The sequence below is a fragment of the Phallusia mammillata genome, chromosome 2, assembly GCF_965637545.1.
Source record: "Phallusia mammillata chromosome 2, kaPhaMamm4.hap1.1, whole genome shotgun sequence".
NCBI lineage: Eukaryota > Metazoa > Chordata > Ascidiacea > Phlebobranchia > Ascidiidae > Phallusia > Phallusia mammillata.
This window is the reverse complement of record NC_137253.1, coordinates 32,916,872-32,932,147: the sequence shown is the minus strand read 5'-3', so window position 1 is coordinate 32,932,147 and position 15,276 is coordinate 32,916,872. Positions and strand designations below refer to the sequence as shown.

Here is a 15,276-nt window from a genome sequence, read left to right as displayed (position 1 = left end):
TAATGTGACAATTATTTAATACCACTGGTTTTCGAAATGTTTTGTATTTGTTAAGTTAAATTTATTTGGTTAATGAAAAATAGCAACAGAATTGCACTAAAACAATCAACAAGCTGGAGATGAGTTGTATATATTGTAGGCCTGCCATACGTCCTCTTTTTGGAGGACATGTCCTCCTTTTTAACAAAAACCAAGTTGTCCTCCGAGGACAATAAAAAGTGCTCAAATGTCCTCCGTTTTAAAGAATTTCTGATTTACCAAATATATATGTGACAATTCTGCTTCTGAAAAATATAGATGAAAAATATAAATATAGGATCTCCAGCTTAGTTTTTGCAGAATACACGTGAATATTATATTTTTGAGTACAAGCTTATTTCAGTCTTGTGATGTGATAAACGTTAAACTCTATCCAACCTATTATATACCGTTTAATTTCTGAGGCTTTTATTTTTTGGGGGCCTTAAAGTAGTTTTCATGTTCTTTTCAACAATCTGTCCTCCTTTTTGGGGATGGAAATATGGTAGGTCTAATATATTGTGTTTGGTGGGCTTCAATCCATTCACATTCCCGTGTAAAATTGCTCTACATTGACGTGAGAGTTTGTATCTTTAACAAATCTGCAAGACTGAAAAATGTTTTTACGATATTTCAAAAACTGTGGCCCTATTACCCTTTTCCTGGACATGTATTTCCAGCAAAGACGTTGAAAGTAAAGTGATACAATTTGACAAATCTTTTCTTTTCTTCAGGTATTCAATGTTGGTTCAACCCACTACGTGTTGAAGGCTTGTGTAGTCGGTTACATTCTACCTCTTATCGTGGTCGCTTTCAATCTTGGCATCACCGTCGGATATGTCGACAAAATCAACCTTAACTATGGTAGGAAAATGTTGTTTAGTATAATTATGCTTGCAGACAAAATCTTGCGAATAAAATCCTTGGCTTTATTAACGTTTAAGTTGTTACGAACCAACGTTTTATAATCGACAAGGAATTGAAAATATATCACTTGTTTGTGTGAAGCGTTTTAAGCAGTGGGTTGTAAAAAAATCAGCGTTAACTCTTCTTGGCATTTGCCTACTGCAAGGCGTAGACCGAAAAATTGATGCGATTCCTACTACAGCATCTGGGTTGCTTGAGCGATCGTTTTCGATTCTGGATCTAGTGGACTATGAATTTTAAATGGCTAAGTTGTTATCATTAGTCTTCGACTCGACATAGACAGTGTGGGCGTGATGTCAGTTCTAAACATTCAAACATAAGTTGGAACATTCGAACCAGGAGTTATTTTCATTTGTAGATTACGACCCGCCTCAACTTGACCCACAATCGTCAAGTTACCGCAGAGACAGTATGTGTTGGGTTCACAACTATTCCCTCTACATCGGGTTTCTACTCATCGTCGGTTTGATTCTGCTCAACAATATCGTGGTTCTCGTGCTTGTGATGAGACATGTCAGGACGATGGAGAATAAGGTACGTCGGAAATTGGTCAACTAAATAAAATTGTTAGAAGATAATCATAGTAAGACATCCCCATTGAAGGTGTTGTACCGAATCAGCAGGTCGCATAACAAATGGGCTAGAAAAATCCAACATGCGGTGGGATTCGAACCCACGACGCGGTGTCTGGTCTGCATGAACGCTTCAGGGCTGATCCCAGCTGGATGACAAATATATTTTTCTTGATTTTAAAATAGTAATTTTGTAGTAAGGGATAATCTTTGCTTTTGTCACAAATTTGTTTTGCAAAAACTATTGACGGACTTGCCATAAATCGCGGTAACAATTACTATTGTGGTTTCGTTACTTTTTTACGCTTCTGTTAAGGAATAATTTCAAACTTGTGATTCAGATCCGTGCAAACACGCTCATCTCATCCGTTTTAAACCCGATTAAAATCGTTTTTTCCTACAGGTCCAGTCCAGTGCAGCAAGCAGAGATTTCGTGCAACAAATGAAAATAGGTTTCACGATGTCAGTAACATTCGGTCTGACTTGGGTGATTGGGTTTCTCATGCTTTTATCTGACGATGAAAAATATCTCATCGCTCTCAGTTGGTTGTTCACAATATTCAACGCGTTCCTGGTGAGATTTTAATATTTGCTGATTTACAGTAATACTGGTGATGTAATATGAAATGTATAGGTGGAAAAACTGTGCACTGTCTACAGCTTAATATTGAATGTTATTGTAAAAATAAAATAAAAGTAATATTCTCCCATCTTTTTTTTTTTTCGTTTTGGCAATAACTATTGTCAGGTGATTAAGACACACAGACTTGGTTGTGAAAAAAAATTAAAAAGTATAATTCAAAACAGTGGTCGGCAGCCGCCTGTCCGCGAGGAGTTCGTTACCGGGCCGTATAATTTGTTTAGGTTAAATGCTTCAAAACATTTTGCCCATGTATACCGGGGTAATAAACTAATTTATCCATTTTCATTGATAAAAAATGTTGCCGGCCCCTGATTTAAAATGTAACACCACGAAATATTTGATTGTTTTTTGTGTTTTTTTGCTTAAGTCTCATAGTCGTGCATTGTGAACCTGAATATTGTTAATGTATTTTCAACCTGTAGGGCGTTTTTATCTTCTACACCTCTGCTGTAATGAGAAAAGAAATATTCGAGATGTGGACACGACCTTGCACTAAACGCACACGTACTGAGTCGACCTCCAATGGAACTGGTCGAAGACTTGTCTCGAACCCGAGTGAAAGTGAAGCAAGTCAGACGAGGAAAGACACGAGAGTCTGAAAGAAATTCGGAAAATGTCGTCAATTGGACGAATGTATATATACGTTGTATACAAGAGTCGAAACAATGCAGTTGAAAACAAAGCAAACAATTGAAAAAATAAAAAACACATTTCAGTTCAATACATTTGTTGTTAAAGTTCATTACCTTTCCTCTCGTACAAAATTTTGAACTGAGAAAAATTATTTATTTGTATCAAACCATCGGCATTGTACATATTTACTTGTGCAAAAAAGTTCTCTCTCATTTGAAGATTCCATTCACTATGTTTCAAGTCATGTAGTGTTTTAGAATTATTCTTATCCCATTTTCAGATGATGACAATAGCACTTGTCATGTTTTCTACACAAATATACTGGCTCTGATATTTTTGCTCAGATTATTCGAAACCGTGAACAGTGTAACTATTTTTATCCTGTTGTCAAGTTATTTTGCCACTGTTCTGTTTGCACATACCCATTATATGCTATACACGAAATTCACGATTGTTGCTTTCAACCTTTAATAAAGTGTGACGTCATACGAGTTATTATTCATTGGAGAATGTTTCCATTGTCAGGACAATAACAAGGTGACATTAGCGAAGATAGAAATGTAATACTTTTTTTTTCCGTCGTCAAATCGAAAGAATATAGGTTTTGGTCAAAATTTCACATTCAATTGTTACACACATTTTTTAAAACGGTTAAAGTGAAAATTTCACAGTATGAAGCAAAACGTTTTTGAAGTCGTCACATTTGAAGCTCGTTTAGTTTCCATATTTTCATCACATACTTTACCCGAGTGTTATTTCGTGGTTCCATATCTTGCTGGTTTCAAATAGAAATTTATTTATGAAATATCTGAGTGTTTGTGTGAATTTTTTTAATGGGTTTATCCTGTTTTATGGCAACACATATTTTTTACAAAAACTGATCAACAAGTCAAGTTGTAAAAACTAGTGATGTACCGAATATTCGGTTGGCTGAAACATTTCGGCCGAATCCGCTGTTTTCCAATGTTTCGGTTTCGGCCCGAACTTTTTTGAAAATTCGGCCGAAACCGAACTTTTTTATTGCATGGAATTAAGGCCTTAAAATTTCATTTACGCTCATACGAAATATCATTAATTAACTTTTTGTTGTATCTATAAAATACCAGCCACGTTGTCTGCAAAATATTAGATGTTTAGCAAAGTTTACCCATTGTGAAAGTGACTTAAGTTTGTCAAAATTGAGTTCACTCATATCAACAACGCAAGGTTTAGTTGAAACCATCCAAAAACGGGGATTTTAGGTTCGGCCTGATTCGGCCGAAATTATTCGGCCTCATGGCCAAACATTCGGTTTCGGCGGCGGGTTCGGTGCATCACTAGTAAAAACGTTTGCGATTTGGTGGTGTTTTTGTATTATTTTTTGCCAACGTGGCTCATGGGTTAAAGCTTTAGGCTACCAAAGAGTTTGGCACCGAACACAGCTTGATTAAATGGAAAAGCCAAATTTCCTAGAAGCAGTGCTTTTTAAATCGCGACGTATGAAACTAACCCAAAATGACTCAGGACCAGCAAACACTTTTGGAGTCTTCACCCAAGCAGGGTTGACACAACGAAGTACACAGACGTAAAAGTTTGAACTTCTGCCAACAGTTGCTTCTAAATTTAGTTCAGAAAATTAAGAAAGGTAAACTTAGTTTGAAAAATACAATTATTTTTGTTATTAAGAGAAACGTTGATGTCATAAACAATTACAGGTGTTGTACAACATGCGAGAAAGATTATAAGAGTACTAAAGCATATATGTATCACATGATTCAACATTAAAACTTTTACATGCCGAAAGTGAGTGGAGCAGAACGTAAAAAGAATCGCCGACATTTTCGATCAGTTTTGGTAGGAAACTAAAAAAAAATTAAAAAAAAAAACTTTAAACCATGGTAGAACAGAACATAGTGATGCTGTACCAGGGGCGGCTCGTGCTAGGGTGCTGCGGAGCTGCAGCACCCCCTAGATATTTTTACTTAATACACCTACCATAATATTACAAATAATTTTCATTATTTTTATTTTTTTTATTCCTTAGCAAGATATAATAAGCATAATTTCCGCCCTAATCATCTTTTTTTTATTAAAAAAATTTTTTTTTGGAAACACTAATGTATATCTATGCTGGAACTGCAGCTCCAGTTTTCTGACGTTTCGTGACGTTTCATGACGTTTTGCGGTTCTGCGCATGCGCACTTTGAAAAGCTACATGCTGGGCGAAATAGGAGCCAGGGTGCTGCGGCTCGCGCAGCTCCACCAATCACGTAGCGTGCGACCTGGGCACCCGGAAGTAGTTGTCTGTTCCGCGTTTATTGTGTGCCAAAGCAAATCAGGTTCGACAATGAGTACAGTACGACAGTTATTCTTTTTTAATCATTTTTACAGTTTAGATTGAAAGGTTAATCATGGCTTTTCAAGATTCTAATTCGGTGACTGTAAGTGAGCTTCAGCAACTCAAGATTTCGCAGTTATCAAGTGCTGAAAGGTAGGTATAAAGAAAAAAGGGCGTCCAACGCCTGATATTCAACTTTGTCAGCCAGGAATGAGCCACAACAAGAAATATATACGCAGTTTTAATTCTAAGTGGTATCAAAAGATGGCTTTGTGGTTGTGAAGTTAAAAATGCACTGTTCTGTCCATGTTTGCTGTTTGGAGGTGATGAAAAATGCTGGACAAACGATGGTTTTACAAATGTAGCCAAAATAGGTGAGAAAGCAGAAAAACATGAGAAGTCAAAGAAGCATGTGGACAATGATGTTTCACTTTCGCTTTTGGGAACTGTAAATATTAAGGAAAAACTTAGTGAGGCGTATATAGACTTTCAACTATTAAACACAACAAAAAAGTGGAAAAAAATTGTGAAATTTTGTCCAAAATAATAGACTGCATTTTGTTCTGTGGAAACTTTGAAACTCCCTTATGTGGACATGATGAAAAAGATGAGTATTGATATAATGGACATGTACTGTTTGTCTAAACAGTAGCTGCTAAATTGCTTCACAGGAAGTGTTTCTTAAGAATGAACATTCTACAGACAAGATAGTAGTGACCACCAAGCACATCCTATTGTTGACAAAGAAAAGCTAGTTACTGAAATGAAAATGTTTCTGTAGATCTGATGTTCATGATTACTTTGAAAATAATCTAGATGATGTTTTGACAAGTGAAATTACTGGGATGAAAAATCCTTTTTGCTGTTTCCATGAGTCCTTCAAGGGCAAAACAGTTTGGATGCAAACCTTTGTTAGGAACACCATTATTTCCAAAAGACTTGCACTTGCAGTGCTAGTACTACTAAATAAAAAAAACAGATTCTCAGTTGTCATTTGGAATCAAGGAAGAAGCTATCATTCATCATGCCCAAACTATAACTTTATGATTCATTTTGGTTGTGAAAAGGAAGCACAAGGTTTAATAATATGGTTTAAATTTAAGTGAGAGTGTTGTAAATTTTAAAGCTTGAAGGAGTTTTGCACTAAAAAAAGCAATTATAAGCTATTTGCCAGCAAATAAAGCAGCAATTATAGCAGTTAAAAATCTGAAAGACAAATAATAGTCTGTACACAAAAATTCAAAAAAAGATTTTAAAATAAACAATTGTTGACACAAATGTAAAGTGGTTGTTAAATTTGTCAGTTATGATACCAATAAACAGCTGTATGGCTAATTTTTTTGTGACAATTATACTCTGTGAAGTGTCATATGATATGTTGAAAACGCAGACTGTGACCATAAGGTTACTTAAATGAAACATGACCATTTTTTTAAATGTTGTCGAACTGAAATACTTCGACCATTTTCGAATCATTACTTTTTTTCTATATTCTTGTTGTGTTTTACCGTATTTACAACCGCTTAGTTTCGAGTCTGTGTCACGTGTGTTTTTGTTCCACATTATTACTGCATGTTATGGTGTTAAAGCCGTCGCTGTGCAAGTAAACAAAATACACAAATAATATCGTCTGCTGTTTACACTCGTGCACATTATTGCGTAACAAAAATACGTCACAATGGAGTTTCTAATTAGGATTTGTATTACTTGTTTTTCCACACAAAACAATGGCTAGAAAGCTATAAATGTAGGTTTTCTATATATTGCCAACTTATATATGTTTAATAAAGGCTAAAATTTTGAGCAGCACCCCCACAAATTTTAGGCACGAGCCGCCACTGTGCTGTACTACATGTTTGTAACGCCGATCTTGTGAATCAGGAGAGATTCAAATAGTTTTACATTATTGCAGATCATTTTGGCAAACTAACTTGTGATTGTCACAATGCATTGGCGTTGCATTGTCTATTTTGTTTTTATGATTGTCTACCTCGGAATGTCAACAGCTCAGCAATTCGAAGGTAACAGTTGACATAGATTTTCAAAGTATTTTCTTACAAAGCATTGTTTTTGTTTTTTAAGACAGCGGAAATTTTATTGAGCCGATTTCGACACCACCGCCAATTGAATGTTACCACGGCATAAATAGAATTGACGAACCGCAAAATTCCAGCTATCCTTACTTGACTCATTGTTTTGGAAATAATGTCACATGCTTTAAAGACAATTACATCAAAACAACCAACCAAAAAACAGGTAGAAACAAACAATATTTGATTTGAGTGTATTTCGCTTAGTAAAAGAACACATCGGTTACTACACAAAAAATGGTTGATACGTTATGGAGCAAAACAGTGGAGGGCACAATTGGTGGATCATGATTAAACGCATTGTAGACTTGCAGCTAGGCTACACCGTATTATCAGTTCGTGTTAATTGTGATCAACTTAGTTAAACTGTGCGTATTTTTACGTTACAGTTCGTTTTGAATTTCTGGGATGTGGTCCTCCACCTTCGTGCAATAGGTTTTTGTTTGGAAATACATGCAACGGAACCACGGTGTGTAAAACATCAAGATGCAATCGACCAACACGCCCTTCATTCTGCCCTGCACCATCCACTAATGGTGAGCTAAAAATATAACCAGTATCATCGAGTGTTGCAATTTTATGTATTTTTCACCTTGTTGTGTAATTTCGCTTTTTTATGAGCGTTTATCGCAAAATCTTTTTGGGTAATTTTTTTACCCAGTCGGCAATAAATGCAAGTCATTCCTGTATTTATTACTCAGCGTGTTTTGTTATGAAAAGTTTTTGTTTTAAATTTTTAATGGACTTGTTTTCAAACTACTATTTTGTGGCAATTTGCTGGAAAACAAACTTTTTTAACAAGATCTGCCTGATTTGTTTTTAGAATTACAGATTTTGCCGAAATGCACAGTTGAAAAGAATTTAACAAAAGGTTTAGAATGCGCCGTTCCATGGTTTTCGGGGTTTCCATACACAGACGAAACACAATGCCGGTAATATTTAGAAGTTCAAATTTAATCGGGTTTGTTAATTTGTTCCCATGATTTTATTGTTGCAGACAAAACTTGAAGGGCTCGTTGACATGTGTGAAAAACTTCTTGGCAAACTGTATAAACAAACAATGTCCGATGTTTCTGAATGAAATTTCATCGATAGGAAACTTTGTTCGAACTGAACTAATAGTAAAAAAAACGCTTTGTGTATATTGATTATAAAATTATGTAAAAATGTAAAAGATGAGAACACCTTTATTAAGAAAGAAGTGTGATAAACTGTTTCACGTGGCAATAATGGTTGTTACATATTTACAGAACTCTTTGAATTCAATTGAGCACGGTTTATTCAACTCCACACAAACTTCACAAATTTTGGAAGTTTTGTGTGCACTTGATAACAATGGACTTGTGGCTGGAAATTTGACGTCAGATATCAACAACAACATAGTCGGAGATGTTTATATAATTGCTTGCGACAACTCAACAATGAAAGATGTTTATGTTTGGACATTGGAAGCTTTGAGAGATGTTGTTGTTAATGCTTCCACACACTCGGACTTTTGCAGGTAAAATTTTTAATGTGTTTAAATTGTTGTTTAAAACAAACATTCTAAAACTTGTTAAACTAATACTTGGAAAGTTAAACACAACATTTGCTTCACAGGCCTAATATGGTATTCAAAAAATGTTGCAAGTAAAAAGGTTTAACAGTTACGAAAGTAGTTTTTGGTAAACACATGATGCAGATCATACCATGACTTGCCTACTTGTTTAATAAACATGCGTGATTAGTAATAGAATGCGTCCTTTCAATGTTTGATATACCAGGCATGTTTAACATTTTGTGGGCAATTCCGAATAAAAATAAGTTTTCTTGAAAATTTAAACAACTGTAGTTTCTCTTGATTTTCAAGTTTTTCGTATATTGTTTCATATTTTGTTGCAGTGCAAAAATTTTTTTGTGACAAAGTCTCAAATGTAAAAAAAACTTTTTTTTTCAGAATTGGAAAACAATTTCTTGATCGAATGAAACATGTGGTACAAACTCGTTGCCAGAAAAACAAACTTACAGATTTAATTTTCACTTTACTCTTAAGTACTTCGGGACAAGTAAAATATTATGAGGCATATCGACCCCAGATCACTCAAACTTTGAATTATGTTTATGATTGGTTCCTAAACTGGGAAATCCCCACGTGTCAAGGTAAATTTTTAAAGTTAACATGTCTTGATATAAACTGTTGCTTGCAGGCATAATATTTTAAACTAAATAATGCATTGTTTATTAGTTCATTATTTAGTTCATGTGTCTTTAGGTTTTTTATTTTTCAATGTGATGAACTAAATAAAACATTTGCAAGATGGTATTAGTTAGTTCTTATGTTTTTTAAGTTAGTTTTTTTAATGTGAATAAAAATGTCACAACAGGCCAATCAATAAATAAAAAAGATTTTATATTGTGTCTTGTTACCAACTATATACTTGCCAACCAACATTTGTCGACTATAATTTATTTTATAAAAATATATGTTTAGTGTCAAGTGTCAGCCGTGTGTACAAGTTTCCATTTGCTCAACAAATTAAGTTGAACCCGACAAAAACCCACTCGGAGATTGCTGCCTTGCTCCTATCAGCTTTTCGTTTCAAGACAAATAATGTGGTCAACGTCACCATCGGACAGTTTCTGTCTTTCTTTCCACACTTTAAGTAAGTTATTTCAATCAGGCAAATGTATCATTAATTTGATTTTTATTTTAACAGATGCAATGGTTGTAACTATTGAACAAGATTGTCGTTTGTACTATTTTTTTTTGTATTCCTAAAGGCTATATGTTTTGCTTATTACAAAAACTTCTTAACTGCAAAAAACTTTCAATTTAGTTTTACTCATTGTTGCATTGCCTTTTCCAAGGCAACTTTCTAGATCATTTATTGTCTTAATACGTAGCAACATATTTTGTCTGCCAACATTGATTAAAACCACTTTTTTAAACATGGTCACTTTTCCTTCACTAAAAGTTTTTTAACAGCATAAAACCAAATGCCATTCTTTACTTTGCAGTTCATACTTTAATCATTAAATTAATGTCAATTTGTAGTGTAACTGTAATTTCACATTCACTGATGATTATAAGCCATATCTTCTTGTTGCAGTTACATTGTTGAAACAAACGCGACAAATCCTGTGGTGAACTTCAATCTTCTACTGGAAAGCTATCAGGAATACATAATTCAAAATCCTATCTCGGATCTGATTGGTCAACCCCTTGCAGGTTTTAACCAATCAAGTTCTGCTGATTTTTAAAAAGTTTTGTATACCGCAATAAGCACTGTGGCTCCAAATTACAAGACATCAAATATATTTAGTGACAAACACTTGTTGTAGGGCCGTGTTTTGCAACCACCATAAATGGCTTCACTTTTAACACAACCACAGTTGGAGATACAGCGTTTTCAAACCAAGTTTGTGAAAAAGGTGAGTATTAAGTGTTTGCAAATTACATTTAACTTCAAGCAAATTTGTCTTTTTTGCGAATGTTCTTGCTACTACATAAATATCTTTTCAAAATCACAAGTAATAATACCAAAATTACATAACTTTCTGTTTATAGGTTTTTCAAAAGCTTCTGTCGACTGTGTGGCAATAACACAAACAGATTTCTTAAATCTAAGAGGAGTAGAAAACTATTTTGTTGCTGTATTTGACGATAGCACTTTGAAAAATTCTGCATGCAACCTTAACATCAGTCAGCAGGTAAAACTCAAAAGATCTTTGTGAATTAAAAAAAGTAAAAACCCATTCACTCAAAATTGATTTGGACCGGAGTATGAGTTGAGTTGAGTTTATTTCGCTTGGTGAAAGAACACATAGCGACACAATTCCACTAAAACAATCACCAAATCAGAAAAAAACCTATGTAGCGCAAAAAGTTTCGGACCTATTGGTGGATAATGGCAGAACGTGGTGCCACACCGTATTATAAAGCATCAATATTTACATGAAAAAGTAGTTGCTAACAAAAGTTTATTTCAAACACAGTGTTTAATTTGTGTATTGTACAAAAATAGCTTTTAAAACTGAGTATTATTAAGCAGAAACAATTGGCAACCACAGAAGAAGTTACTCAAACTCTGGACAATCTCCAACTTTTCACATCCTCCCCGAATTCACTCAATTCAACTGATGTTGAGCAAAGTCTCAAAACACTTGCAGTCGTCACTCAAGCTGTCAAGCAACCCTCTGTGCAGGTGAGGCTGGGATTTAAACCAGGATCAAAAAATTTAGCAGTGAAATTTTGTACGAAAAACTTTAAAATATCAAACAAAGATTTTTCTTCAGCAGAAAAGATAAATCGTGTGGAAGTCAATGCCTACTTCCTTGCAGAAACTTCATTAGAACCGCATTTAACATGTATTGAATTGAACTTTTCGTACTTCTTTTGAATTGCAAATTTTTGTCGTTATTACATTTTGGGTTGATTTTGAAAGACCACTGGTCCGCAAACTTAAAAGGTTGGGAACCACTGCTTTAAAGCTTAAATTATTTTTTTTCTTCAACAGGTTTCAGCATCTGCTCTCAGATCAATCGTTAACATTTCTGACAGTGTAGCGATCTCCGTCCAAGCTTCCACATTAAATGGGTCAACAGCGCCACCTAGCAGCTACAATGCAGTGGTTGCGATCAACGAAGCTGCGTTACGAGTGAACCTGAGTGAAATGGGCAAAACTACGCTGACCATCAAAACTAAACAGTTCACACTTCAGGTTGGAGCATGTGGTGGATTTCACTTAATGCTAAATACCTTTGACTTAAGTGTATAAAATCTGCTGTGACTGTATTACTGAATATGGACAAGCATTGTTACTTGCTATGTCTTTTTGATTATATCTGTCGTAACTTTTTGTAATTAGGATAAAAATCAATGAAAAATATCCTGAATTTCTCTATTTGTGTTTTTTTTAAGTAAGAAAACAAATTCAGATCACGATAAACAATGTGTTGATTCTTCTTTATGCTAAACTGATGGAGTAAATTTTCATCCACTTAAGTATATGAAATCTGGTGTGACTGATGGAGTAAATTTTCATATTACTGATTATAGACCAGCAATTGTCACTTGCTACGTCTGTGCTGTTATATTACTTCTTTGAGTTTTTTAAGATCAATGGAAAATTTTCTGAAATTTGTTTCTTAAAATGTGTTTTTTTTTAAATAAGAAAAAATTTGTTCTGCACAAAAAATCAGATTAAATTAAAAATATGAGATAAAAATGTTATTTTTAGCAAACTGAAAAAACCCTGCTGTAACGAAAGCTAAAATTTTCACCAAACTAATGCAAACAATTAATTTCCATCAAATGTGTGAAATATTTACAGGTTGCTGATGTAAGTTTGAATGACAACACCGATGTGAGTTTCTCCCCACCAATCATTAGTTCCACATCCGGTGAACTCGTTCAACCAATCAATATAACTGTTCCACTTGAACGGGCACTGGGAAGTGGAAACAACGCCATCGTGCGGACTGTGTTTGTTCTCTATGAAAATGACACTTTGTTTTCGAACCAGGGAAAAGCAAAATGGGTGAGAAAATGTTTTCAGTTGAAGAAGTAGTGAGTTTTTATTCAGAAAAATCTGGTTTGTGACATTAATGTACTAAATAAGTAATATTTGAGTGAAGAGTTTTTTATGTTTTGACCCAATGTGATGTGTGTGTGTTTTTTTTTAATAGTTAAAAGTAAATGCAAATGATAGAGTAAAAATTAATTCGAAAATTAAATGATTTTGAATTTGGCCTTTCATTTTTCCCATTCTTTGTTTCTGTCCACATGGTCTTTATGGGCAAAGATGGTGTAAAAAAAATCATTTTTAGAAAGTAAAATATTTTTTTATGCAGGTTATCTCTGCTATTCTTGGAAAAGGAGTTAACTCACAAAAACTACAAAGGCCGGTAGAAATGGAACATAAAAATGAAAATACAAAACACGGCGAAAAGAGTAAAAATCAAAGAAACATTTTATTGGTAAGTTTCAAGATCATTTTTGACCTTCACTCCCATTTTAAACTTGAATTCACTGAATTGTTTTACATGAAGCTATTAATATTTGTGTTTTTCTTTTATCAGGATGATGTTGTTCGACAGCAATGTGTGTTTTGGGATCCACAGCACCTCGTGTGGTCAAACAAGGGTTGCAAACTTGACACAAGAACCAAACCTCCGATGTGTAAATGCAACCACCTCACTAGTTTTGCTTTGCTTGTTGTAAGCAGATTTTGATTTTATTGATTTTAATTGTTCAAAACATCAAAATATTTTGTATTTTCTTGATTAAATACTTATCACAGTACGCCAGATCTATTAAAGCCATTATACCGAATCAGCTGGTCCCCCAAGCATTCCCACGTGGCAAGGCACAGGCTAGAGACTGCTGTGGGATTCGAACCCACGACAGGAGTCTTTTTGGCTAGGCTTTCTCAGTTGGTAGAGCGCGAGTCCTGAAAAGACTCCTGTCGTCTCCAAGACTCCCGGTTCGAATCCCACCTGAGGCTAGATTTTTCTAGATGCTTGGGAGACCAGCTGATTCGGTATGTCGCCTTCAATGGGCCTGCCGTACTGTGATTTATAATGGAGGATGGCGTTATCGCTGGACGCTGTAGGACTGATACAACAGTATGAATGCATTCAACTTATACGAAATACCGTTGGACATATAAAGTAAATTGCTCACAAAATTATAGAAATAGGAAAAGTCCAACAGTTCCTTTGTGTTGTAAGAAAAAATTTAGACTTGCCCTTTTTAATCGACTTTTTTTCCTTTGATAACCTGTAACAACATTTTTTGTCTAGTCTCGTGTTGAAGTCCAGGCAGACGTTACTTTGTCGGTCGTCAGTAAAGTTGGTTGTATTGTTTCTGTTGTGGCACTGGCCGCCACCATCATTCTGTATCTGCTGAACAGGTGGGTTTCTGGTAATAGTTGCTACTAACATGAAGATTTAATCAGGTTCAACACTGCGTAAGCTAGGGATGGGATAAAACTGCAAATGTTCTGTATGGTCGAACACCGAGCTCGTAAATAAATTGTGACGTCACAAACAGTTTTAGTTTTCAAAGTCTCTTACGTCACCAGCGGTGTATTAAGCTGTACAGGCCCCAGAAATATGCGTTTTCCACCATCTAACGCATTAAAAATATAGAAAAACAGTTATTTTTGTTCTTGGACCCATACCGAACACATTTGTACGTTAGTAGGGTATGAATATGTAAATTTATTGCTCGGGCTGTACATCTAAAAATGTCTGTACATCTGAAACAGCGATGCTCGGTACTGAGTACTCGGGTTCTGGCTCGGCTCGGGCCATCACTAGTGTAAACCATATCTACAAATCACAAAACACTGCAAAGTTGTATGAACAAGGTTGTAATGGTTTGGAAGTATGCTGGACTTTTAAAACCTTTCACCCAACATATATAATATATTTTACATTTCATTTCCAGTGAATTTCGCAAGAAGGAGCATGTTCAAATCCAACTCCACGTCAACTTCAACTTGCTCGTTGCCTACGTCATATTTCTGGTCGGAATCTCATTGGTGGATAAAGGGGCGGGGTGCACGGGCGTGGCAGCTCTTATTCAGTATTTCTTCCTCGTAGCTTGGACGTGGATTGCAGTTTACAGCAACAAACTCTACACTTCCATTGTTAAGGTGAGGATTTGATGCTTGATGTACAACTATCATGTTTATTGTGACAATTATTTACTGCCTTTGGTTTTCGAAATGTTTTGTGGCTGTTTAGTTATGTTTATGGTGTTGTACGTAACTTAAAGGGGATATTTCCTAAGCCGGAGTAGAATGCCAAAGATAAATGTTGCGGTAAACTAAATTAGTACTAGAAAAAAAATATTTTTCTCCATGCCCTTTGCGAAAATCAATGAGTTAAATGCTTGGAAATAAAATAAATAGTTGGGTTTTCTTGAAAGAATTTCAGGTTTTCCAACTGTATTTTTTACAACATGCAGTTTTTTTAATGATGCTTGTTGTTACAACTATCATGTTTAATGTAACAACTAACTAATGCCACTGATTTTCGAAACGTTCTGTATGTGTTGGGTTAATTTAAGTTTATGTGGTGATTGAAAAC

At 35.0% G+C, this 15,276-nt stretch overlaps 1 protein-coding gene and 1 long non-coding RNA gene across 2 annotated transcripts in view; both read left to right on the top strand.

The window, feature by feature from the left end:
• The window catches only part of LOC145215032 (uncharacterized), a 32,691-nt gene that overhangs the window by 13,636 nt on the left and 3,779 nt on the right, over nucleotides 1-15,276 (top strand). Inside the window, exons 20-28 of the mRNA XM_080083681.1 lie at nucleotides 10,522-10,611; nucleotides 10,748-10,890; nucleotides 11,229-11,384; nucleotides 11,697-11,900; nucleotides 12,513-12,719; nucleotides 13,033-13,158; nucleotides 13,261-13,398; nucleotides 13,984-14,093; nucleotides 14,633-14,840. Coding sequence (XP_079939807.1) covers nucleotides 10,522-10,611; nucleotides 10,748-10,890; nucleotides 11,229-11,384; nucleotides 11,697-11,900; nucleotides 12,513-12,719; nucleotides 13,033-13,158; nucleotides 13,261-13,398; nucleotides 13,984-14,093; nucleotides 14,633-14,840 — 1,382 coding nt within the window. The remainder of the gene's footprint in view (nucleotides 1-10,521; nucleotides 10,612-10,747; nucleotides 10,891-11,228; nucleotides 11,385-11,696; nucleotides 11,901-12,512; nucleotides 12,720-13,032; nucleotides 13,159-13,260; nucleotides 13,399-13,983; nucleotides 14,094-14,632; nucleotides 14,841-15,276) is intronic.
• Nucleotides 7,316-8,132, top strand: LOC145215040 (uncharacterized). The gene is made up of 3 exons (XR_013857185.1): nucleotides 7,316-7,366; nucleotides 7,590-7,736; nucleotides 8,024-8,132. It is a non-coding gene; the product is annotated as an uncharacterized LOC145215040 (long non-coding RNA).